This window comes from Megalobrama amblycephala, linkage group LG10 (assembly GCF_018812025.1).
Source record: "Megalobrama amblycephala isolate DHTTF-2021 linkage group LG10, ASM1881202v1, whole genome shotgun sequence".
Lineage (NCBI taxonomy): Eukaryota > Metazoa > Chordata > Actinopteri > Cypriniformes > Xenocyprididae > Megalobrama > Megalobrama amblycephala.
The window spans coordinates 18,032,242-18,057,749 of NC_063053.1; the positions used below are offsets into that span (position 1 = coordinate 18,032,242).

Genomic DNA, 25,508 nt, shown 5'->3' on the forward strand with positions numbered 1-25,508 from the left:
ACAGCATTCGCAGTACAAAGAAATCAGATGTGTTTACATATGAGGGCCTTTTTCATCTATATATACAGTATATATATATATATATATATATATATATATAGAGTGAGAGAGAGATTTTTTTACGTCAATCCTGATTGCGCTGAGGTACAGCGTCACCTATTTTAAGGTGAATAGAGTATACGTCTCATGACTGGTTCCATTTTTATGTACGTCGGACCACTTATTAACGATACGTTTTTGATTTTCAGTGCTTTTGTTGTAATCATGTAACTCTTCATTTTTAAAAGAAACATTTTGTACGTCACAACTACCTTTCTTCAGATAGTTTCAAGCTGCATTTAGGACCTCAAAAAACACGTAAAGGACTATTTCAGGAACTTACACTGTAACTTATATCTCATCTTCAGATTCCATATTTGATCTTTTATCTTACTTTTATTATTTTTAGCTATTCATGTAGGACTCTGCCATGGGATTGTAAAAGAGGTACTTGTAATGATTTATCGATTTTAAAACAGATGAAAAAGGAAAATAATTCAGCATTAATGTATTTATTTTGGTTTTATTATGACAAGATTACACTAACGCTCTTGACACAAAGGGGAACGATTCTCTGGCTGATGTTTTTATCCGCTGATTTTTTTTTTTTTTAATCAGAACCTCCCGAGACGCTTCTGTCAGAAGTGTAAAGCCGCTGGATATCAGGACATTTACGTCTTAAGTGTTTTATGTAGCAACCTCTCAGTGCAATAGTGCAACAGCTATGCAGGGACAATCATGACCAATTAATGAGCTTACTGTTAGGACAAAATAACTGAAAGTAAACTAGCAGAATTTAATAAGAGGCTGAGAGGCAGAATAAGTTTGTTAGATTAACACAGTAACTACTGTTAAGGGGCTTGAGATGTGAAATAGTGATTGTTGAACACTAGCAAAGGCTTCATTCCTGTTCTTCTGTTACATTGACTGCTTATTCCAGTTTGTTCACACTGTGTTAACGAGGAACGCCCTTTCATTTCACTTAAAGCATTTGGTGATGTCCTACAGGTCAGATCAGTGTTTTCACATTTGATCGCCTGCCTTAGAAAAGAGGAAATGTCTTCAAAAAAATGTGGTGCTCTAACATGCGGTTTGAGTCTGTCATACACTGCTGCTATTTTCAATCTTGAATGTGTATAGAGATACTGTACAGTCATAAATCAGAGAGTACTATTGTATGCTTACATAATATAAACCAGACAATGCTATATCAGATTTAAATATACATATTATATATATATATAATGCAGATGGAAATTGCTATAATAAAACTGTTTGACAACTTTATGACTGCCTGCATTTGTATTTGGTTATTTATTTATTTTAATGTTTTTAAGATTGGTCAGATGGTGGCAGATGTTATGCTGATTAATGTGTATAATATAATGCAATTTAATTATAGCAAATAAAACAGCCACAAAATTGCTGCAAATTAACATTTTATGCAATACGTACTCTGAATAATGTTATCTAAAATATTTTAAAATCGAAAATTGGTAAAATTGGATTTATTTTGCATGAATGTTAATCATGATGCGCGCCAAGTTGACCCTTTTTGATTTCTGAGGTGTCTGGTTAACCTGTTTTTCTTGAAATGTTGTGCTTTTTCTAATTTAGCGTAATGAAAACAAAAATCGACATTTATGTGCGCACAAAATTTCCATTACTATTATGCGGTCTCATTTTTTACATGTTGGTTGTAGAATCTTACGATCATTTCTTAAATGTGCGTACGTGTGATTCAGAGAACGAACGTAAGCTACGCACAATAAACCTGCGTACGCCTGTCTTTCCAGATGTGAAATCTATATAAATCGCAAATGATCCTGAAACTGTACGCAGATTAATTGTTTCAGGTCTCCGCCTTGTAAACGCCGCATAATTAATATCATTAATATATAAAAGAGCACTTGTCAACGTCGAAATCGTTTGAGAATGGCGAGCGGGAAGAATTAGATTTAAATATATATATATATATATATATATATATATATATATATATATAGATTTCAAAATACCTGCAGTAGCCTACACCGACTCTCTGACATAACCGTTACGAAAATTAACCATGGTTAAAATTGGTATTGACTACTATTTCTACAACCACAACAAAACCAAATGGTTTTTGTAGCAAAACCATTAGTTCGTGGTTACCATGGAATAACCACAAGAACCATGTTTTGGTTTTATTCGTAGTAAAACCATGGTTAATTTTCGTAAGAGAAGGAAAATGCGTATATCTGCTTAGACCCTGACGTTTTTATAAATCTAAACTTTGGCGTGGATTTAAGTGTACGCACACATGAGGCCCATGATGTTTGTGGGTCAGTTTGAAATTAATTATTGATGGTTAAAGGCAGTTCCACAAGTTTTAAATAAAAACATTTGATTTATTTTGGTATATCAGTTTCTCAAATACCCTGACCGAGGCCGAGGGTATTTATAAAAATGCATTTGGCACATACTTTTCCGAAAAAACCTACACCGCATTGCTGGCGGACATTTTTATTACCATAAAATTGTCGTTTTTTACGACCATAAAACACCCAGTAGTACCCAGCTTTTGAACATATTACAGGGGTTAGTGAGGACAAATTTTCCATTTCGTTTTTTGAAGGTACAAAATACAGACATTGCTGAATGACCACCAGGGGGTGCTGCACGACAGGAACTTTATTCTCTTCATATACAACAAGCCACAGCACCGAGAACCAATTGTGTGTAGCAAACAATGCAAAACATAAAATTAAAATATTTAATGACATCTGAGTTGAAAGTCATCTGATTTATTACTACATTTAAACAACAGTAAGATCTAATCCTCCCAAACCGTCTGTCATAACAGTTCACTTTACAGTAAAGAATGACAAACTAAACAAGCAAAAAAAGAAATCCTGAAAAAACATGATGACACAATAGTAAAAGAAAACTGTTTTTAAAAAAGGGATTCACCAGCCTTGGGCACAAACAAAATCAAACAAATCAAGAAATTTGTAACAACAAAAGGTACAGATGAATCAAAAATACCATCCCCACTATACAGCAGATTTAACCTGAATAGAAAAGCCTAAAAATAAACATAGAGGGGTGTTTGATTAGGTCAAAGCAAACTCCAAATATATCACTATTACACAATACAGTCACCAAACCAATAGCATCTGTGAATTTAAATGAAGGACACTGACAACAATCTTTGGTAAGGAAATCAAATATATATCGGCAAGATGGCCCAAAACACAGCACAAATTCAACAATACTGTTCAAAATAAACCAATACAGTTGTAAATACAGGAGTGCACATGGTATGGTATCCCAAACCAACACAGACCCATCATAAATTCCCTTTTTGATTTAAAACAATAACAAAAGACATGGTTTGATAGTGAAAAACAAATTTTCCGGATCTGGACTGTTACTGTAGGGGTTAGAAATGTTCATAATGTGAGAGCGTGATTCATGAATGATTTTCCTTTTGGTCCAATGTCACCCATGAGGCTTTGTGCCATGCATTCAGACCAGCTCGCAATCGTAATTCATTGCCAACTGCCAAAAGCTAACCGTTACACTAATATCAAACAAAATGATTTGTTTAATATATCTGGTTGAATTAACTGTAGATCAGTGGATATAAAAATAGCAACGAATCTAAGCTCTAGATTCAAGGTTAAATGTTAACACAGTGATCATGGCGAGTGCATTAGTCATTTCAGTGTTGTCTTCCAAACGGTTATTACACTTCAGTTCCTAGTAACCTGAAACCCTGTATCTCACTCTGCATAAAATGGCAACAGTTGCATGTGTTCCATTTTTCACCCAATAATATGACAGCAATTTGCATACTATCACTTTTGAAACGAAGATGGCGATGTTACAGGCAGCAGTCAGAGAGGTACTGAGCAAGCTGCATCATTGGTGTGACATTTCCCAGCATGCTATATGGCTCATATCCAAAGTTTGAAGGCAGTCTACAATACATCATGGAGCCAAAAATGAGTATTCATGCTATTTTCTCAAGCTTAAGTCAGTGACGTACCTTGTAACTGTTATATGTTCTCTCAATATCATGCAAAAATATAATTGTAACTGATTCTGTAATTCAGTTTAAACAGGGATCCGTTCTCCCCGTTATCATTTTCATTTTTTTTCAATGCATTTTAAAGTGAGGCCCTCTGTAATCCTCATTCAAAAATAAGAAGCTAGAACTATCAAAACCCAGTTTTAGCTTCAGACTCTCATCAGACCTTAAACTCTTAATGTAATACACGTCGCAAGAAATAATCATCCTCTCTTATTTCTATACAAAATATATGGCTGAGTGTGAATGCAATGATCATACTCATTTAAACCGTAGACGCATCTCCAAGCAATGCCACAGGCTTATTCTTCCTCCTCCTCTTCCTCCTCCTCCTCCTCATCGTCATCCTCATCGTGACAGTGTGTGATCTCCTGCGGCGTCTGAGGGAAGAGGTGTGGAGGATTGATCTCGCTTATGGAACGGGTCAGCTGGTGTCTCTTGCACTCGCGGTCTCTGAAGTCGATGGAGTGGCGGTTGCGCGTGGCCATGGGCGACTCCGTGTCGTTAATGTCCACATGAGCGTGCTCCACGGTGGACTCGTGAGGCATCTGAATGTAAACCACAGACAAAAAAAAAAAAAAGTTTACTAAAGGTTTCCTGATTTTTATGACCAATGTATCAACTGTAGACATTGTGTTTGTTGAGCTTACCAGGACGTGGGCGGCTCTGAACAGGTAGCTGAAGGGGTAGTACAGGAGATTGATGAAGGACGCAGCGTACAGGTCAGCGTAACGCATCACTTGAGATGCAAACAGAGTCTGACGAGAGCCACTGCGGAACAGACTTCCCATCATCCCATAGCACATGTCCATGTCATGGGTCACTTTCTGAGGAGTTCAGGAATACAGAAACAGTATAATACTGAGTTTAATTTAAGTGATGGGAATTATTCTTCTCTGAAACTTACAAAATAAAAAAAGTTTTGCATCAGTAAGACATTATTTTTTATGAAAGATTAATACTTTTATTCAGCAAGGATGCATTAAATTGATCATTTTTTTAATCAGATTAAAAAAAAATTACATTTCATTACACTTTCTGCTTAATATTAAAATATAATTAGTGTCGTTGGAACTTCAATAAAAACCTAAATTTGGCATCCAAAAAAAATATTCCATGAAAATAAATGTTTTTGTGAAAAATATTATTTTATTCTTTGATGCGCTCCATCATACTAGCTCTATAAAGCATTTTAAGCTTAATGTGTCTCTCATGCACCTTTTTAAAAATGGATGCTTTGGGAGAAATTTCATGCAATTTTTCGTCATATTTTAAACGTAGAAAGGAAATGGATTTTTCACTACAGTAACATGACGTCACTGATAGGATTTACAGTGCACAGCGCCCTGCTTCCATTTGTATAAAGAAATATACCTTAATCCTCCTCTGAAGAGAGCTGATATCAGGTCTCTCATTGCTGCTGCTGTCCAAATGCCTGTGAACAAAAGAAAGAAAGGATGGAGAAAAATGCCAGGGGAAACAGAAAGATGTAGGGTGAGAACGGTGTCAAAGGAGTTAAATGTAATAGAAGCCATGAACTGTCAGTCTTTAAATAGCAAGGAATGCGCACCCCTTTATCTGCATGTCAAATGGCTGCAGACAGCATGGAGGGAGCGTCGTGTCCTTCTCTGGGTACACGAGTGCATGAATGCCCGCACGCACGAGCACTGGATGGTGGCAGTTTGAACATCTGAGCAAGAGTTCATGGATGATACTTACTTGTAGAGCTCTGCCAGGAAAATGTCCAGACTCTGTAGTTCCTCAAACAGTGCTGCAAAAAGAAAAAAGAACTCAGTGAACTATGTACATCTGCTCCATGGACGTCAAGTTCTGTGTCTGCAGGCTATATATACTAAATACCAATATATACACTTTAAATTTGTTTTTGTATTTTACGTTATCAAATTAAGATTATTTTAAGCAGGCAGCTAAAGACAAAAACCTGAGCACCCACCCAATTAATATTATTTTATTTTATTTTACAGAACAACCATAAAATTACAATACTAACATTTATGGTTGTCTTAATTTCTTTGCTTTTAAACGTTAAACCACTGAGCTTTTATTTAGGTGGAAAACCGCAAGGTGACCTTAACGCTTCTCTTTGTTGACAACAACAGATTTACGAGCAATTGTTATTACAAATTTGGGAAGATGGTTGCCGCATGTTGTGTTCCCAAATACACAACTCAAACACACAGCACTTGCAGAGAAGCATTTACTGTGAACTGAAACTGAGCACAGTGCTGTGCTTTGGCTTTACTCGGAAACATGCAGCGTATCAGACTAAAAAATTACATCACAACCGTAGCGATTTGATGATCGCACATCAAAGTCATTTCACATTCTCACGCTTTACCATCACAATGCATTGTCAACACGCATAAAAAGGTTACCGGGCAATTGGCGAGTAACACTGTTTCTACAGCGATTTTACTCGTATTTGGTGAATCGAAACATGCTTGGAGTGTTCCGTAGATGCCGCCACTGTCAGAAGCAGACCATGCATGAAATAAATGTATTGGAAAAAGTACATTTTTTCCAGTTTATTTAGTAATTAATTAAGGCCATTTCAAGATTTCAATCACAATACAGTAACCAACCCTCCCGGAAATATGTAAAGATTTTTTAATAAATACGGAAAAATCACATACCGGTTTAAAGGATTAGTCCACTTTTAAATACACTTTTCCTGATAAATTTACTCATCCCCATGTCATCCAAGATGTTCATGTCTTTCTTTCGTCAGTCAAAAAGAAATGAAGGTTTTTGAGGAAAACATTCCAGGATTTTTCTCCTTACGGTGGATTTCAGTGGCTACCAACAGGTTGAAGGTCAAAATTACAGTTTCAGTGCAGCTTCAAGGGCTTTAAACGATACCAGACGAGTAATAAGGGTCTTATCTAGCGAATCGATCGGTCATTTTCGAAAAACATACAACCGTTTATGCTTTATAAACAAAATATCGCATTGAACGTACTTTCAGCTTCCGCATTCTTCATAACGCTTACGCTGAATGTCCTACGCCTTCCCTATTCAAGTTACGGAAAAAAACGAAACTGGCGCCGCGTTCGTTCCGTAAGTAGAATATGGAAGGCGTAGGACATTCAGCGTAAGCGAAAATGACCGATCGATTCGCTAGATAAGACCCTTATTATTACTCATCTGGTATCGTTTAAAGCCCTTGAAGCTGCACTGAAACTGTAATTTTGACCTTCAATCTGTTGGTAGCCATTGAAATCCACTGTAAGGAGAAAAATCCTGGAATGTTTTCCTCAAAAACCTTCATTTCTTTTCGACTGACGAAAGAAAGACATGAACATCTTGGATGACATGGGGGTGAGTAAATTTATCAGGAAAAGTGTAATTAAAAGTGGACTAATCCTTTAAGGTTATTTTTAGTTAAAAATTGCAGTAATTTTGTTGTGTCATTTTTATTTGTCATTGTTTTTTTTTTTTTAAATATGTCTATATAGTTTTTATAAAAATTTTTTTTCCAGTTTTAGTTATTTTAGTCAAGTTAAACAAAATTAAAATGTTGCTTTTGCAAATAGCTACAATTTAAAAAAAAAAAAAAAAATATTTCAGATAACATTTCTTTTTTTTTCCCGCCAATTAGTAACAATTTTTTAAAATGATTTTAGTTTTAGTTAACTATAATAACCATGGCGCAGACTCACTGCTCTTGTCAGTCCACACGTGCAGCTCCTGAGCCAGCTCAGGAATGACCAGGAACGTTCTCCAGCCCTGGCGCTTCTTAGACTTCAGGATGTCTCCGAAGATGTGGTCACCGATGTACAGAATTTCCTTTCCTTTTGCTCCCAATAAATCACAAACTATATCTGAGGAACCTGAGGAGTAAAAAAAACAAAAGCCAAATTCAATCAGGTAGTTCAGACAATAAATATTAAAAAAAATATGAAAAATGACGTGAATTTTTATCTTACCACCAGAATACACTATGCCATGTTGCAAGGGACCAGTATATGTCCCGATCTTCAGTCTCCCAGTGGTCTACAGAACAGAAACATGGCTGAATCAATCACACGAAGCAGTCTATCACAGGAAGCTACTCAAAGTGAGTCTAGCGGAGCTTACCGTGTCCACCTGTCTGAGCACTGTACCCTCCCCAAAAAACACTGGCTTTCTGGCATCCACCAGAATAAGGTCAAAGTAGGACTGCCAGGGCTGATGGGGTGTACCTGCCTGTAATAAAGAAATAATAGATTCAATCTGTCACTGTCTTTGTGTATGCAATAAAAATGCAATAAAATGAGTTCTTATGGTCCCTGATACTCCCTATCTTTCTGTTCTTATTCCCTTTCCCAATACCTGTTAATAGCATATTTTTAATGAAAAACCTGATGTTGTTACAGACACATCATAACCGGCGAATTCATCCTCCGGGGGTTCCTCCACACAGTGCAGCTTGCTACACAAATTATATGTGAAATGTGTACTGTTCTTTATCACTGGACATTTTTAATGGGGACCTGAGACAAATAAACACAACAAAGTACCAATGATATGCTAGTGTACCTATATGAGAAATAAAAACAACACTTACTTTTGGACCATGTGGAAAATCAAACAAGTATGTCATGATTTTCTGAAAGATAAAAGGAGAGGAAATTATAGCTTACATATGATTTCTAATGAAAATCCAACAGATTTTGTCAGATTCTTAATTATAAATGTCAGATGGTTGTTTAGGGACTCTGGGTCTGTGGCGTCACATCTAGAATAACTCACATCTGTGTACTTGTAGTCACTGTTGGTAACAAGGAACACTTTGGAAACTTCATTCATTCGGCTTAGAAGCAAAGGCAATTTGGCCTAGAAGACACAAAATATATGAAAACAAAAAATTATTACATCTGTAAACTATAAACTATGATTAATTTTGAATAAACATACAAACTGACATAAGGTAACAAAAATTGCTGGTCTGCAAGAGGACTTACATCTTTTACCACATATTTCTCCAGGTTTTCAACCGTTTTCTCCTTTAGGGAGCCCTGAAATATCACACAGAAGTGGTTATAAAAAGTATGAAATTTATATTGAGTCCAGAAGGGGGTTTCTTTCAAATAAATGAATACTTTGAATAGCCTTTACCTTGAAATGGACCCAATCCACAGCATCTCTGACATCCTGAAACATGCTCTTGAAGGACATGAAAAGATCTCCATCTTTAAAGCCCATCTCACAACTGTGGAGGCAAAAATTATAAGTAGGACATATAAAATGGCAATTCAAATAATCTACTGCATGCTTATGCCAGAGTAGCAACAAAAGCGTTAAAACGAGGGAACAAAAACAAACCTTGTATATCTGGAGCAACTAGTGAAGAAGTCAACCAGGCAGGCAAAGAGGTATGTCTCTAATAACGCAGAAAAACAAATGATGTTAGCTTAGACATAGATTATAGATTCTATATATTCTTTTGCTTTTTTGATATCAGTTGATACAAGATTTTGACCTGGAAGGTTGAAAAGTGTGTTGAGGATGTAGAATCGCTCGGTATCTCCACGTTGAATGAACTTGTTTGGGTATAGCTCTCGTATCTCTGGGCTTAAACAAAAAATTACAAATACACAAATTATTACACACACAAAAAAAATAAATTAATAAAAAAAATACACACAAGAAAAGTCTACATGAAATCGCAAGTGACAAATTAACTTTCTTAATGTTATTAATGTGTGCTTTCTTCACATTTCTTGTCTTATTGAGAATGATGCACTAGTGCATGTTCTTACAAATAAAAAAAAAATAATCCTAAAAATGAAGCTTTTACTGATCTGTAGATGAATAAACACACAAACAAAGGGAGTCCCACGCTTCACTAACCAGGGTATCAGTAGCTCTTTAATTCTGAGTGCTGACTCACCCACGCAGGAAGTTAAAACCATGAGCGCACACAAGGATGTTTCCATATGCATCTACTTTCAGCAGGTTTCCATACGTTGTATCAAACACCAAGCCTCTGAAAGATGTAGAGAATGTGTGTGAATCAAAACATGCAGTGAAAATACAGAATTGTAACATGTTGGAAATGAAACTTTCAAATCACCTTGTGGGAAATGCAGGGTCATAGACAAAGTTTAGCAGCTCTTGTGGGTAACCAATGGAAACCAGTCGCTCCACAGTCAGATCAAAGCCAAGAGATTCATACTCCGGAGACTTATACACTATTAACAGAGGAAAGAACAGAGACAAGGTTATCTGATAAAGCCCAATATAACACATGAATGAGGTGAAAACGGTGATGACTAATGTTATCATATACACTACTGTTCAAAAGTGTGTAGTCGGTAAGACTTTTAATGTTTTTGAAACAAGTCTCTTGTGCTCACATAGGCTGCATTAATTGATCAAAAATACAGAACAAACAGTAATATTGTGAAAAATTATTACAATTTATTACAATATTTTAAAATGTCATTTTGCCATTACCTGTGATGACAAAGCTGAATTTTCAACATCACTACTCCAGCCTTCAGTGTCACACAACCCTTCAAAAATCATTCTAATATGCTGATTTGGTGCACAAGAAACATTTATTATTATTATTATTATTATTATTATCATTATTATCATTATTATCATCAATGTTGAAAACAGTTGTGCAGCTTAATATTTTTGTGGAAACCGTGATATATTTTTCAGGATTATTTCAGGAATAGAACGTTCAATAGAACAGCATTTACTTTATTTATTTTTATAAAGTATGAGACACTGCTAGAGGCCATTTATAATTTCCATGTCAAAATGAACTTAAAAGTACAATATGTAATATTTTTGCAGTAAAATATCCAAAAACCACTAGGCCAGTGTTATATATTTTGTTCACTTGAGTACTTACAATATCCCAAATGTTTCCAACTATTTGTAAATCGTGAGAAAATTGCAATTTTAACCAAGGCTCCGGGACGTGTGAGGAGTCGCCTTTCAATTGCGTCAATTGTTACCCTCGGTCTGCCTCAGTTTCCGGTTTTATTTTGTAGAAACCATGGAAACACCAAAGACGCTTTAATATATTACATGTTTTAATAGACAAGGGAACATCTGTTTTGATATATTTATAGACAGAAAACGAATTATTGTTATATAGCTCAACAGGTTTAGTCTTATTGTTTAAATCTAATTTTCTTGATTTTTTGCGAGTAACATGCTTTAACATGCCTCAGAGAAAAACACTATTTTGTCAAATAGCTAACATAACAATCAGATGCAGCTTTATTTTTATTAACAGTAATACATAATTTTATCATACAATACGTTTTAAAATTAATTGCGTGCCATTTATCAACACAAGCCATCCAATATTTAATATGATATTCTAAAATCGATCTATCTTACTGTAGTGTGCAACAATGTCTCACAGCAGCCGTCCTCACAGAGTAACGTTATAATCATTTTCAACACACTCAAATGTATCTATTATGATAAACAGAGCTGCGTTCCCTCATACTCATGACCGGAAAAGCGGAAGCGGCGCCGGCGACTGTGGCATAATAAAAGTTCTGCTGCTCGTGAGGCGTGTGTTGCGCAATCGCTCCAGCAGCCTCGTTCAGCTCCCACAACACTCGGTCCTGCTCTGCTTCATACTACAGTAACGTTAATAATCGCATCCATGAACATGATTTCTTCCCGACTCCAAACCCTATTCTTTTGCACCGTCCGTTGAGGTGGAGACCACATGTCCCAAGATTCCGCTCTAAAACTTGACATCATCAAGCTACGCCTTTGTTTTGAATAGGCTTCTAGCGACCTCTAGCGGACAAAATTGTTACATATTGTACCTGTAATTAGGCCTATGTGAAAAATATTACAAAAAAACTGATCATTGGTATTTATATCAATCTCATTATTTCTTAAAAAAAAAAAAAACTCTTGGTTGGGAAACCTTGTTTTAGTTCATAGTGCCTCTCATTTCCTATATTAAACCAAGCCGCTTTTCACAGCATACAATCTTCAATTAAGATTAATCTATACATGGATTTGCAAAGACTGCCATGTAAATTACTTCAAGTTGACAAGAGGGAGCCCACTTAAGGATCCTAATAATCCAAAGCTGAACGGCTTAATTTTCTGTAGAAACAAATTTATTTTAATTGAACTTTTTTCAGGACCAGTATAGGCACCAGACAACAACAAAACATTTATATTAATAGCCTATGTGCAATTTTTCAAGAAACCCCTTTGGCAAGAAACCCAACAATAGCCAGATTAAAGGATTAGTTCACTTTCAAATGAAAATTACCCCAAGCTTTGCTCACCCTCAAGCCATCCTAGGTGTATATGACTTTCTTCTTTCTGATGAACACAATCGGAGTTATATTAATAAATATCCTGATATCCGTAACTGGCGCAACGTCAGTTACACTTTTCTCCTAAGTTGAATACAGTGGTCTGGCGGAAGCTAGACATTTTACTTCATAACAAATACCCATAATATGGATATTTTTCTTACACAAACACATCGCTTCACTTCAGAAGGCCTTTATTAACCACCCGAAGCCGTGTGAAGTACATTTATGATGGATGGATGTGGATGAATGCACTTTCTTGAGCTTCAAACTTGATGGTCCCGTTCACTGCCATTATAAAGCTCTGATACGTCAGGATATTTATTGATATATCTCCGATTGTGCTCATCAGAAAAAAGAAAGTCATAATACACCTAGGATGGCTTTAGGGTGAGTAAAGCTTGGGATAATTTTCATTTGAAAGTGAACTAATCCTTTAACATTTCCCCAAAGAGATGACAGACATCTTCTTGAAAGAGAGGAAGGAAATGTCAACAAACGAGTCTGGTCAGACTTTACAAACATCTCAAGCTGTCTGTCCTCTCATACTGCCTTCAATGTTCAACTAAATAACAGAGAACACTTTTAACTAAAGATTTACACTTGGATACTAACCAACATAGAGTCAAAACGGCTGTGCAATAAAACCTAATTGGTGGCTCTCAGATAGATACTTGTATCAAAGTCTGGCTACAAGCACTTATTTTCAGTTTTTGTCTGCTGAAACATTTGCCACTCTAAACAAATTCACTGCATTGCAATTTTGAAGGGAGTTACAAAGCAAACACGTGTTGATCTTTAAGACTAAGCGGCTCACATTTGATGTTAATATTAGACTGTGCACTGGGAAAAAATGTAAAACCTTTTCCTGTGAACATTATCACTTGTTTTTCATTATAAACCCATAAAGAGGAAGTTGACCAATCAAACGGACAACATCTCATATCATGGATGTCAGTGCACCCACCCATCCAGAGCTTTAAGAGCAAAAAAATCATGCATGTGTCCTCAGACATGAGCTAACTGAAGACAGGTGCTATTTACAGAGCCATGACACCACCAAATACATGAGATCAAGGATTATCTTACAGTACCAGCCTATGGTACTGCCATTTTGCAATGCTTTACAATTCTTTTGAGCTGACTTCATAAATGACACTGCAAAACAAGGCATAATGCAGAGAGAGACTAGTACTTCTTACCTGCTAGAGTGTAGTCCATATCAAAGCCAAAGCATTTTATCTTCTCCATTGCCAAACTTCTATTGACAAAAACCCTGTGGAGGTAGAAATAGAATAAACTTAAGACTAATGCCATGCATATTCAATATACTCTTAGTTGCAAACAGTGTTAAATTCAGCAGACTGTATTATTCCATTGGCTTGAGCACAGCCTGTGAGCTGTTCAGCTCTAAGGGAGTTTAGGTTAGTGTAGATAATGAGTTACACTGACAGTGTGACCTGTAAAAGCAATAAATCATTTATGCATTTCTTTCAATTATATACATTCCTAGTTCAGCCAACAGCAGCAAAATATGAGGTGGAGCAAATGATAAGGTAATATTCCTTGATTTCCAGTTAAATCAAGTATTACAGGTGGAAATTAGCAGATGACTAGTCACTGTTTTAACAAGACACACCAAAAACAGAATGGCAAATAAAATAAAATAAGGGGGGAAAAAAACACCCTCATAGTCTGCTTTTTTAATCTTAAAAAAAAAAAAAAAACACTGAACATGTTTTCCTGACTATTTTTCTTTTCTTTTTTTTTTCTGATGACAGTGACACCACTCATCTGGTTACAAAAATAATGAAAAAACAAAAAAAACAAAACAAAACAGTAATATTGTGAAAAAAAATTCAATTTAAAATAACTGTTCTATTTTAATATAATAATTTATTTCTTTGATGGCCAAGCTGAATTTTCAGCATCATTACTCCAGCCTTCAGTGTCACATGATCAATCTAACATGCTGATTTGTTCAAGAAACATTTCTGATTATTATCAATGTTGAACAGTTGTGTCACTTAATATGATTCTAAAAACCATGATATACTTTTGAGTATAGAAAGTTCAAAATAACAGTATTTATTTGAAAATATTTTGTAACAATGTAAGTCTTTACTCTCACTTTTGATTCATTTAATGCATCCTTGCTGAATAAAAGTATTAATTTATTTAAAAAAAAAGCGTAGTTGTAGCTTTACACTGATATATGAATAATACTATATCAATGTATGAAAGGTTATGATTTATCACAATTAGTGGCAATCAACCAAAATATGCACTTACAATAAAAACAAATGTTTGCATTTGAGAAGCTTTTGGATATTTCATTATCAGTTAAGAAATAAAAGGAAAAGCTTGCTAAATAAGACTTAGTATTTTAAGTAAAAATGTATCTGTTATTGCCTTTCACATTTTAAAATTGTACTATTGTCAGTCGTTTTCTAAATTATGTTAAAAGCACTGCAACAACAATTCCTTTTCTTTTAGTTCACCTGATGCTAGTACATCTTTAACCTGCTAAACATCTGAAGTGAAACATTAAAAATTAAGCTGCATTTACACTAGGAACAAATCAGCTGTTACATCACAGTGAAATTATCTGTTAAGAAAGAGCATGAAGGAGGACGATAGAGCTAGAGGAAGAGAGAATGAAGGAATGATCTCAGAGATTCAAATCCCATCACAGGTCTTCCTATGGACAACTACATACAGTCACAGCACAGTGCAAAAGCATTTATGGTTTTGTTCATCTTGTATTTTTAGTGCTGTGCTGTGATGAGTACATTGGAGAAAAAAAAACATCAATTACAAAAGAGATGATAAGTCAGCACTGCAGGTCAACAACAAAACTTTGGCGTACCTCATAGAAGGATGACAGTGGGCCAGTTCCTGTGGTAAGCTTTGTAATAAAGGAATACATGGACTATATATTATATCAGTACAAACCGGCTAATACCACTACATGAAGAACTGTGTCCAGTATGCTTATAATAGACAACTCAGGTGTTCTTACCATTAGATTCACTGTGATTTTTTTTAATATTGCACTTTGTGACTGCCATGATGGGTTTTTTTCTTCAGAAAACTGCATATAACAATATAAGTCTGCATATAAATAAGAACCGACTGTTTGCCCTGACACAGCATTTTAGGAACTTGCAAGTATTATGCTGACAGGCCAAATGAAACTGCCAAATGGTATAATTAAATTTAACTTTTACTAAAATATGGGATATGAGTATCAGAATGTGCATATACACTATTAAAATGATATTTAAAAGGCAGTTCTTTTATTTAATACTTGAAAATATTCAATAAGTGAGCACAGTCAGAAAACATTTCATTCTTTTAATTCAGAAAATAAGCTTGCAATACACAATCCTTTCTTACAACACAAGAAAGCTGACATCATTTCAAAAAATTAAGTTGACGGATTTTGACAGACATACAAACATGTAACGAACATGAAGCAACATGCCACGGCAAGAGTAAATATGCTTCTAGTCATCTCTTTTCTTTTTTTTCTTTTTTAAATAAAAAACATTTACAAGTCACCAATTATATTGGACACCTATTTTACTTGTGTAATTAAATTAATTGTGAGCATAGAATATCTCAATGAGAAGGTCATTCATTATAGACCATAATCTTAAGATTTCCATTTATGTTCACTTTCACCAGCTGTTGCTGCAAGAAAAATATATAATATATAACAAGCCTGAATTTAGTTGTTTTGTCTTGAAACAAGTGAATTTAGGTATGACAATGGGTTTGTTTTCAAGTCACCAAGAGACTACACAATCCAATTTAACCAATATAATGGCAATGGCCTGCAAAGCTGAAAGCATACGTGAAATGTATTAATACCTGTGATGCACCTCTCTTCTGTACTTCTTCATGGATAAACCATCCATGTTGGCTGGTTGATCTGCATAATTCTGGAGCCGATCACTCCAAGAGGTCGTCATCTTTAACCGTTATAAATCTGAGAAAGATACCAACACTTTCTAAAATGCAAATCGTTGTTATGTTGTCTATTAATTAATGAAACAAACTATAATGCAATGCAAGCAGACTGGAAGATACAATGAATGTGAATATACACAGCACTGGTTAAGTATCTCAGAGGTTAAATTTTCACTACATTTAAGTTGTTGCACAATAGCTCAGTCTGCCCCTGCAGATGATAAGATATATGATATGAAGCATTTTAAACAGAATCTAAAAATGTTCATCAAATCTGTTCTAATGCTCCGTGTATAATAATCATATTGAGCTGATGTAACAGTATTTCCTGTCTAAAAAATAAACAGTCATGAACAGGAAGAACAAACATAACCACAGAAAGCTGCATGATACAATGTTTAAATCCATTGCAAAGTACCAGCTTCATTATGTTTCTTTAGATCAAATTAAATAGTAATAGGGCTTCTAACTTCAACACTGAAGGACAGCTTCACAGAAGCCACGCAATATTTTACAATATGTATTTTTTCATCAAATACCAAAATAAATGTAGTTATCTTTCATTCTCTATATAAAGGTTTGGCTGTAACTAAAAATAGTGAAGACCACCAATGAAATGTATAAAATACCCGCAAATAATAAAAAAAATGACATAAAAAGTATAAACATAAACATTACTGGCATCTTTGTCTGATATAAGAGACAATGAGAGGGGCTCATGCATTTATATAAGACTCATGGGACCTTTGAATTCAAAGCACCTGCCAATTCATTTAAATAAAGACTATATTGTATCTTCAGACTATGCCGTAGAGTCAGTGAAAAGATTTATTAAGGATATTAAACCATAAATGTGAGCATATCTTTCCGCTTGTTCATGCAGTTCCGTGATGGTAAAGTTAGCACACCAGCTAACTAAAATTCCTTTAGTTTTGATCAACCGGAAACTAATGTATTAAAAGGGTGGGAACTGCCTTACGAATGAGGCTATAACACTTATATACACAGCTGTTCTGCAACGATTTAATGACAGAACTACTGATTATTGAAACGCGTTATATCTCCTCGCAGTGTCAGTGGGTTACTTACCTCACCTCCTCTGACCAACAACTGCAGCTCTGCGCTATCTGGGTGCTGCGCATGCGCAGAACCTGCGTTTCAAAGCAATATTAAAAGCTCCTTTAAATGTAATTTATATGAACGCTTCATTGTTGATAGTATGTGGAAGTGGTCATTCAAATAATAGATTACATAATCTAATGTAAAATGAATCATGAATCTAAAAGTCACAGAACATCTACAGTAATATTTCATTTTCTATTTTTTATTTCATGTCTGTTGATAGACATTTCTTGCTTTTATTGAAATTTTAATGCTTATGTAGTGTAACTATATAAAGTATATACAGACGTGTTAAAAAAATAAGTAGAAATCTGTGGAAAACATGCACCTTCCCATGCACATACACACTCATCACAGAAAACATTTGATTGGAAGACAAAGATCGCCATCTACTGGTAGGTGTTACCAGATTTTTAACACAAGGCAAGTTTTGATCATTTATAGCAGAGATGGGCAACTGTCCAGCAGAATTTAGCTTCAACCCTTACCAAACACACCTTAACAAGCTTTTTTGTATTTTTATTTCTTTTCCAGGGTTGGAGCTAAACTCAGTGGCCCTCCATGACCAAAGCTGCCCAACCCTGCATTATTTGTATGATTTGGACAGTTCATATCAGGACTTGCAAAGTAGCTGAATGAAAAAAAAAAAAAAAAAAAAGTAGGCTACATTTTTCTTTTTTTAAACCCTGTACAAATATGTAAATAAATTACTTTCAGTGGGATATATATATAATATATATATATAACTAAATATAACCCTGCTTGGGAAAAAAAAATCTTAAATTTAAACCATCTAAAACAAGCAAATAATACTTGACTGGTTTAAGCTGCTTATCAACAGAGTTAAGAGTAAAGGCAATGACTGTTATTTATTAATTCTGTAAATAATTTTTAGATTTTTGGGCTCTTTTTGGTCAGAATAGGAGATCAACTACAAAACTTTAAAAAAAAAAAAAAAAAATTCAGAAGTTTTAAATATTGTAATGGAGGTAAATTTTGTGTCTTAAAAGTAGCCTAAGTCTGGTGTTTTATTTGTAATGCACAGACTGAAATGGCACGGGCATCCAAAATATTTTAAGCCAAAAAACAATCCAGACAAGATCTTAAATCAAGGGTAAATGGATTTAACTGTTGAATTTCTGGTCCATTCAACGCTGCGCAAACATGGACAGTTCCATCGACACTTACAGCTGTTTAAATGGCCAGAAAATCTGTGTTTTATGTGCAAATGTCAAACCTGTTGAACACATAACTAAATGAACGTTTTGATGCTCTTGAAAAAGGTTTCTTATCATCTTAACTGTCACCACCAGAGGGAACATGATATGGGAATGGGACAGTCCGCCGGTATATAACGACATGCACACCCATTTTAGACTCCTTTAGTTGTGACGAAGATGAGTTACGGATCAGATCACAACATGTCCTCGTCCTACAGAAAGATGTTCGGGGAAACCCCTCGTTTCACCGGTTCCACCCCTAGAATGAGCTCCATGTCTTCCAGCGGCTTCAGGTCTCACTCTTTATCCCGCAGCAGCGCCTCTCCAGCGGGCTACTACAAGAGATCGGGCCGGTCATCTTCCTTCTCACCGGTCCATTTCGACAGCGTGGATTTCTCTCAAACATCCGTGTTAAACAACGAGTTTAAAATAGTCCGAACCAAATGAAAAGGAGCAACTGCAGGGTCTCAATGACCGCTTCGCTATGTTTATCGAGAAAGTGCGCAATCTGGAGCAGCACAATAAAGTGCTGGAGACTGAACTCGTGAGTCTGCGCCAGAGGCAGAACGAGCCGTCCAGACTAGCTGACCTCTATCAGCAAGAGATCCGGGATCCTGCGAGCCCAGGTGGACGAGATAAACAATGAAAAATCTCATATTCTCATCGAACGAGATAGTATCGAGGAAGAATTGCAGAAACTTCGAGGCAAGTTTGAGGATGAGATCCGAGCGCGCGAGGAGGCAGAGCAGACGCTCAGATCCTACAAGAAAGATGTGGATGATGCCACCATGGTGCGCGTGGACCTGGAGAGAAAGGTCGAGTCGCTCTTGGACGAGATCAATTTTCTGAGGAAGGTGCATGATGAAGAGGTGACGGAGTTGACTAATATGATCCAGGCAGCCCAGATATCTGTGGAAGTGGAGTTATCCAAGCCTGATCTGACCTCGGCCCTCAAAGAGATCCGTGGGCAGTATGAAACCCTCGCCTCGAAGAACCTTCAGTCTGCTGAGGAATGGTACAAATCAAAGTTTGTCAGTCTCAATGAACAGGCCACTAAAACCAACGAGGCCATGAGAGCCACTAGAGAGGAAATCAACGACTACCGGCGACAACTACAGTCCAAAACCATTGAAATTGAAACCTTGCGCGGCACAAACGAATCTCTTGAACGGCAGATTCGCGAGATGGAAGACGCACACAATGTCGAGGTCGCAAATTATCAGGTAGACACATAAAAATTACTTATCATATTGAATGTTGAACATGTATGAATTAACATAGAAATGTAATTAAAATGTAATACTAGGCCTACTACTAATATTTAATTTTAAAAAGTAAGAGGAATAGTTCTAGATCTGTCAGTCTGTCTGTATATCTAGGCAGGCAGACACATCATTTATTCAAATAACAATAATGTATTATTCTTGAGGAGTCCCATTTAAGTTATATATTTTTTTTACATTTAAATGTAATTCATCATATTTGAATAAGTGAGACATTGTAGACAAGCTCACTGGTTTCTGGAGGTGTGTTGACATAAAACATGCTCAACGTTTAAACACAATATTGAGATTTTACATTCATTTTATGTAACGGTATAAGGGAAAGTGTATGTTTTAGGTGCTGTTTTTTTTTTTTAACCATTTTTAAAACCCCTTTTGCCTTCATTAGTTCATTTAAATGGTCCTGCTGTGTGACACATAAAGGTTTAAAAATATAAATATGTAATGTAATCACCAAGTTAATAGAAGCACATGAAAAATGTAAGTTAAACTGTAAAAATGTTGTTTAAAATAGTTTGCGATGAATTATACCACAGGACATGGCTGAAACTGCTTGAAATGCCATGTCAACTACCCGAGTTCTCTGTCCATGGTGCTGAACTAATCGCACACAAGAGGTGGCCGAGGTTAATTCCTCTAAGAAGAGCCTCTTGATAAAGAGGATTTTGCAAGGGAGGTTTCTGCAAGGTCATGTTCACTTGCTGACAGAAAACTGAAGATATCTTCAGTTTATGTCAATACTGATGTGATTGAAATACCTTGATGTGAACATTAAATACATTGCCATATAAAGTATCCAATTCATTTTGATGTGAAGCTTTACCCAGACATGATCTATGACCTTTCGTCTCTTGAGAGTGAAACTGTAAGTCAGATTAGTGTCTCGGCACAGTCAATGCCAAGAGATAAAGGTTCACATCAGCTTTTACAAGCAGGACAGTCTAATTTAGGTGCTAAGCTAAATAAATTACTCAACAGTGAGGTGGTCACGGTTAAGATTATGTTTTATGTAATGCATTTCTTTATTTTTATTTTTAATTCTATCAGAATATATTTGCGCCAATGCTAATACCGCTGTATTTTTCCCCCCAATTCCATTAACCAGGAAACAATTGGGCAGCTGGACTTGGACCTTAGAAATACTAAGAGTGAAATGGCCCGTCACCTCAGAGAGTATCAGGACCTTCTGAATGTCAAGATGGCGTTAGACATTGAAATTGCTGCGTACAGGTAAAGCACCAATGATTCAGTGTTATTGCACATGGAAAGAACTGATGTATGAGAATGAAAATGCAAAATAACTGACCAGTCTTTGTCGATGTCCTCATAGAAAGTTACTGGAGGGTGAAGAAACCCACTTTAGTTCTGGGGTGACTTTCTCCAGCACACCCAGCATCTCTTATGGGTATCAGAGCCGCTCTGCTTTCACCTCAACCCGCAATCCCAAAAAAGAGAAAGAGGAGGAGGGACACGCCAAATCCAAGGCAGCAGCCAAGCGGGAGGAAAACACAGAGGAATCCGCTGTGATTAAGAAGGCAGAAAAGAGTGATGCTGTTGATGTTAACTCTAACTAGAATATTTATAACGGTTGTTAAATATAGCTTCCATAGCAATTTTCCCAGCAGTCTTTTGAGTGTTTGGCACAGTAATCACTGCTATTAGCTGAAAACTGCCACTTGTTGTTTATGGTAATTAGTAACACGTTTAAGAAATTGTTATGGTGATATAATGTTTCAAAAATCATATCTACAGTATGTTGGTTTAATACTCCAGAACTTAGGCCTCAAATATTTACTGTGTTTCTTAATACTAGTTTCAGAGAGTATTTTAGTCCTGTTGATGTTAGGACCATAAATATGAACCTCAGTATGGAAGGATGACCAAGATATAGCCAGCATGAACACTGATCTAACGATTATGGATAAATTCACAATAATTTATGAAGGGTTTGTTGGAAAGCACAATGGCATATAACAAATAAGGGACCAAACCACTGAATTAACTGTAACACATGTATGCCTTAACTATAATAAAGTCAGTAATTAAAATGTTTGTGCACTTGTCTTTTTCCATTCATAAATCACTCAACATCACTATTCTTATCTGTCCGATATTAATAAATATGTATCAGATGCTTTGAATGTTACTTTACTGCTTTAAATGGATATTCATTCTTAAAACACACTAAATTCTCAAGATTTAGCACAGTTACCTGCAACTCATTTACTTTAGCCATAGTGATCTTGATTATTCTCAAGACTTTATGGTTTGAACCTTTATAAACAATGTAATGTTAGAGCCATGCTACCGTTCAAATGTTTGTGGTCGGTAAGATTTGTAATATTTTTCAAAGAAGTCTCTCATGTTCATCAAGGCTGCATTTATTTAATCAAAAATTAAGTAAAATGAGTAATATTGTGAAATATTATTAGAACCTAAAATAACCTATTATAAACCGTTCAGGCATAACATTATGACCACCTTCCTAATATTGTGTTGGTCCCACTTATGCTGCCAAAACAGCCCTGACCCGTTGAGGCATGGACTCCACTAGACCCCTGAAGGTGTGCTGTGGTATCTGGCACCAAGATGTTAGCAGCAGATCCTTTAAGTCCTGTAAGCTGCGAGGTGGGACCTGCATGGATCGGACTCGTTTGTTCAGCACATCCCACGGATGCTCGACTGGATTGAGATCTGGGGAATTTGGAGGCCAATCAACACCTCAAACTTGCTGTGCTCCTTAAACCAGGGGTCTCAAACTCAAATTGGCGGGGGGCCGTTTCTGTGATTGACACCTCATAGGAGGGCCATATTAACATTCAAGCGCAAGAAAGCGCAACATTTCTGAAAATGTATTTTGCATTATTTCTCATTTACATCAAATTTGCCTACGAAAATATCTTTATACCTATACTATAAATATTCTATTTACCATACTAAACAGCAGTGTCTCTCTCATTGTTACAGAGTGTAATATAATTATATAATACTATTACTAATATAATACTACTAGGCCTAATATACTATTAATTGCAATAGTCTGGTGCAACTTCTCACATCCAACAAGGTGCATGGAATAAAAAAAATATAGTAATTTAGGAACAAAACCAGCAAAACTTGTGGAGTGGAGGGGTCAGAAATAAACAAGCTATAGCTATATATATAACAATGAGAGATTTTTATTTTTTGGCAAAATAAATAAATAAATAAATAAATAAAGTTGTTTGTTTGTTTGTTTGTTTATTTATATATATATATATAAATATATATATATATATTAATATATAAATATATATAAATATATATTATATATATATATATTATATTATATATATTATATATATATATATATATATATATATATATATATATATATTATATATATATATATATATATATATATATATATATATATATATATATATATATATATATATATTATATTATATTATTATATATATATTATATTATATTATTATATATATTATATATATTATATTATATTATATATATATATATATTATATTATATTATAATATAATATAAATATATATATATATATATACACACACATTATATTAAACTTTATTTTGCCAAAAAATAAAAATCTCTCATTGTTACATACATTATTAGTTTTTAATATTTAGTAGAAGTATTTTCCCTTACTTTATGTTAGCTTAAATAACATTAAAATGTTGCACTGACCAACACTGTACTGAACAAATACAATCCCTGAATACATTTGTACACTCTTCTGTTTCTTGACAGACACCTGGCAGCGCATTTGTCCCAGATGCCGTTTGAGCATAGGTAACGTTTAATGGCTGCATCGGACGCGTTTCGGTGGCCGTAAATGGCCCGCGGGCCGGCAGTTTGAGACCACTGCCTTAAACCATTCCTGACCATTTTTGCTTTGTGGCAGGGCGTATTATCCTGCTGAAAGAGGCTACAGCCACCAGGGAATACCATTTCCATGAAAGGGTGTACATGGTCTGCAACAATGCTTAGGTAGGTGGTTTGTGTCAAAGTAACATCTACATGGATGGCAGGACCCAAGGTTTCCCAGCAGAACATTGCCAAAGCATCACACTGGCCTTCTTTCCATAGTGCATCCTGGTGCCATGTGTTCCCCAGGTAAGCCACGCACACACTCCCGGCCATCCACGTGATGTAAAAGAAAATGTGATTCATCAGCCAGGACACTTTCTTCTATTACTCCGTGGTCCAGTTCTGATGCTCACATGCCCACTGTTGGTGCTTTCGGCGATGGACAGGGGTCAGCATGGGCACCCTGACTGGCCTGCGGCTATGTAGCCCCATACACAACAAACTGTGATGCACTGTGTATTCTGACACTATCAGAACCAACATTATCTTCTTGAGCTATTTGAGCTACAGTAGCTCGTCTGTTGGATCAGACCACACAGGCCACCCTTCGCTCCTCACATGCATCAATGAGCCTTGGCTGCCCATTACCCAGTCACCGGTTCACCACTGTTCCTTCCTTGGACCACTTTTGATAGATACTGACCACTGCAGACCGGGAATACCCCGAGCTAAAGTTTTGGCGATGCTCTGACCCAGTCGTCTAGCCATCGCAATTCTGCCCTTGTCAAACTCACTCAAATCCTTATGCTTGCCCATTTTTAACTTTCTGCCTAATATATCCCACCCACTAACAGGTGCCATGATGAAGAGATAATCACTTCACCTGTCAGTGGTCATAATCATTCTAATAAGCTGATTTAGTGCTAAAGTAACATTTCTTACCAATGTTGAAAACAGTTGTGCTAATTAATATTTCTACAGAATCCATGATTAATTTTTTCCTGGTTTCTTTGATGAATACAAAGTTAAACAATTTATGTGTAATCAAAATCTTTTTTAACGTTACAAACGTCTTAATGTCACTTTTGATCAATGATAGCTGATCAATAGCTGACGTCCTATTTAAAGGCTAATGGATTCTGTCTCTCTCCACACACAACAGTGAAAGAATTTAAAGATATGACTGATTATATCTTCCCCCTCCACACGACTACTGCTTTGTGTCATTCTGAAATACTGTCAATCACTGAAAAATATGGCAAATGCCCTGTCAAGAATCATTGTCTTGTTAAAAAAGGTCAGTAAATCCACATTATAATCACCAAAATTTGTATTAGTAAGGTAAAAAAAAAAAAGCTATATCCATGGTTAATGTTATATTCCCACTTGTAAAACATTAAAAAGCAATATTAGATGAACTAAAGCTAGCTGGGCTTTGATTTGAACAGTTTTGTACCTGCAATCCTACACTGTGATAAACGATGTCTGAACCTTAATGTGTTGTAGCATGCAGACAGGTGAAATCATGCATGGTGTTTGAGGCGGTTCCCTTGGAAACCATTTCCGACAGTCCCTGTGGGTTAGTGAGCAGCATCTCTCACTCTTACACCGAGCCTCTGACTCTCCAGAGTGTTTTGTGATAATGGTTTTA

General features: G+C 35.7%; 2 protein-coding genes across 3 annotated transcripts; one reads left to right on the forward strand and one right to left on the reverse strand.

The window, feature by feature from the left end:
- Positions 1–2,528: 2,528 nt before the first annotated feature.
- Positions 2,529–17,553, reverse strand: nt5c2a (5'-nucleotidase, cytosolic IIa). Of its 2 annotated transcripts, XM_048205102.1 has the most exons (19): positions 17,494–17,553; positions 16,306–16,423; positions 15,299–15,337; positions 13,632–13,705; positions 10,191–10,308; positions 10,008–10,103; positions 9,597–9,688; positions 9,440–9,497; positions 9,233–9,326; positions 9,079–9,132; positions 8,867–8,950; positions 8,682–8,723; positions 8,213–8,320; positions 8,062–8,128; positions 7,795–7,965; positions 5,834–5,885; positions 5,489–5,549; positions 4,765–4,941; positions 2,529–4,662 (listed from the first exon to the last, which is right to left on the reverse strand). In XM_048205102.1, the coding sequence occupies exons 2-19, from the start codon at positions 16,404–16,406 to the stop codon at positions 4,417–4,419; spliced, it is 1,734 nt and encodes a 577-aa protein (XP_048061059.1). In that variant the 5' UTR covers positions 16,407–16,423; positions 17,494–17,553; the 3' UTR covers positions 2,529–4,416. The 2 variants fall into 2 exon arrangements, with proteins under 2 accessions (XP_048061059.1, XP_048061060.1); XM_048205103.1 differs by lacking the exon at positions 15,299–15,337 and having other exon boundaries at positions 17,494–17,550.
- A 972-nt stretch (positions 17,554–18,525) lies between these two features.
- Positions 18,526–22,077, forward strand: inaa (internexin neuronal intermediate filament protein, alpha a). Its single transcript, XM_048205105.1, is given in 5 exon segments — positions 18,526–19,187; positions 19,189–19,359; positions 19,361–19,969; positions 21,135–21,259; positions 21,360–22,077. Coding segments are annotated over 5 exon segments (1,413 nt in total). The 5' UTR covers positions 18,526–18,923; the 3' UTR covers positions 21,604–22,077.
- Positions 22,078–25,508: the final 3,431 nt, after the last annotated feature.

What these genes read in the sequence shown, in the direction of transcription:
- nt5c2a (XM_048205102.1), bottom strand. Translation starts at nt 16,406, where the DNA reads ATGACGACCTCTTGGAGTGATCGGCTCCAGAATTATGCAGATCAACCA. An exon ending in CACACTTTTCAACCTTCCAG is followed by an intron (nt 9,498 to 9,596) that starts GTCAAAATCTTG and finishes CTGCGTTATTAG; the next exon opens with AGACATACCTCTTTGCCTGC. An exon ending in GTGACTACAAGTACACAGAT is followed by an intron (nt 8,724 to 8,866) that starts GTGAGTTATTCT and finishes TTTATCTTTCAG; the next exon opens with AAAATCATGACATACTTGTT.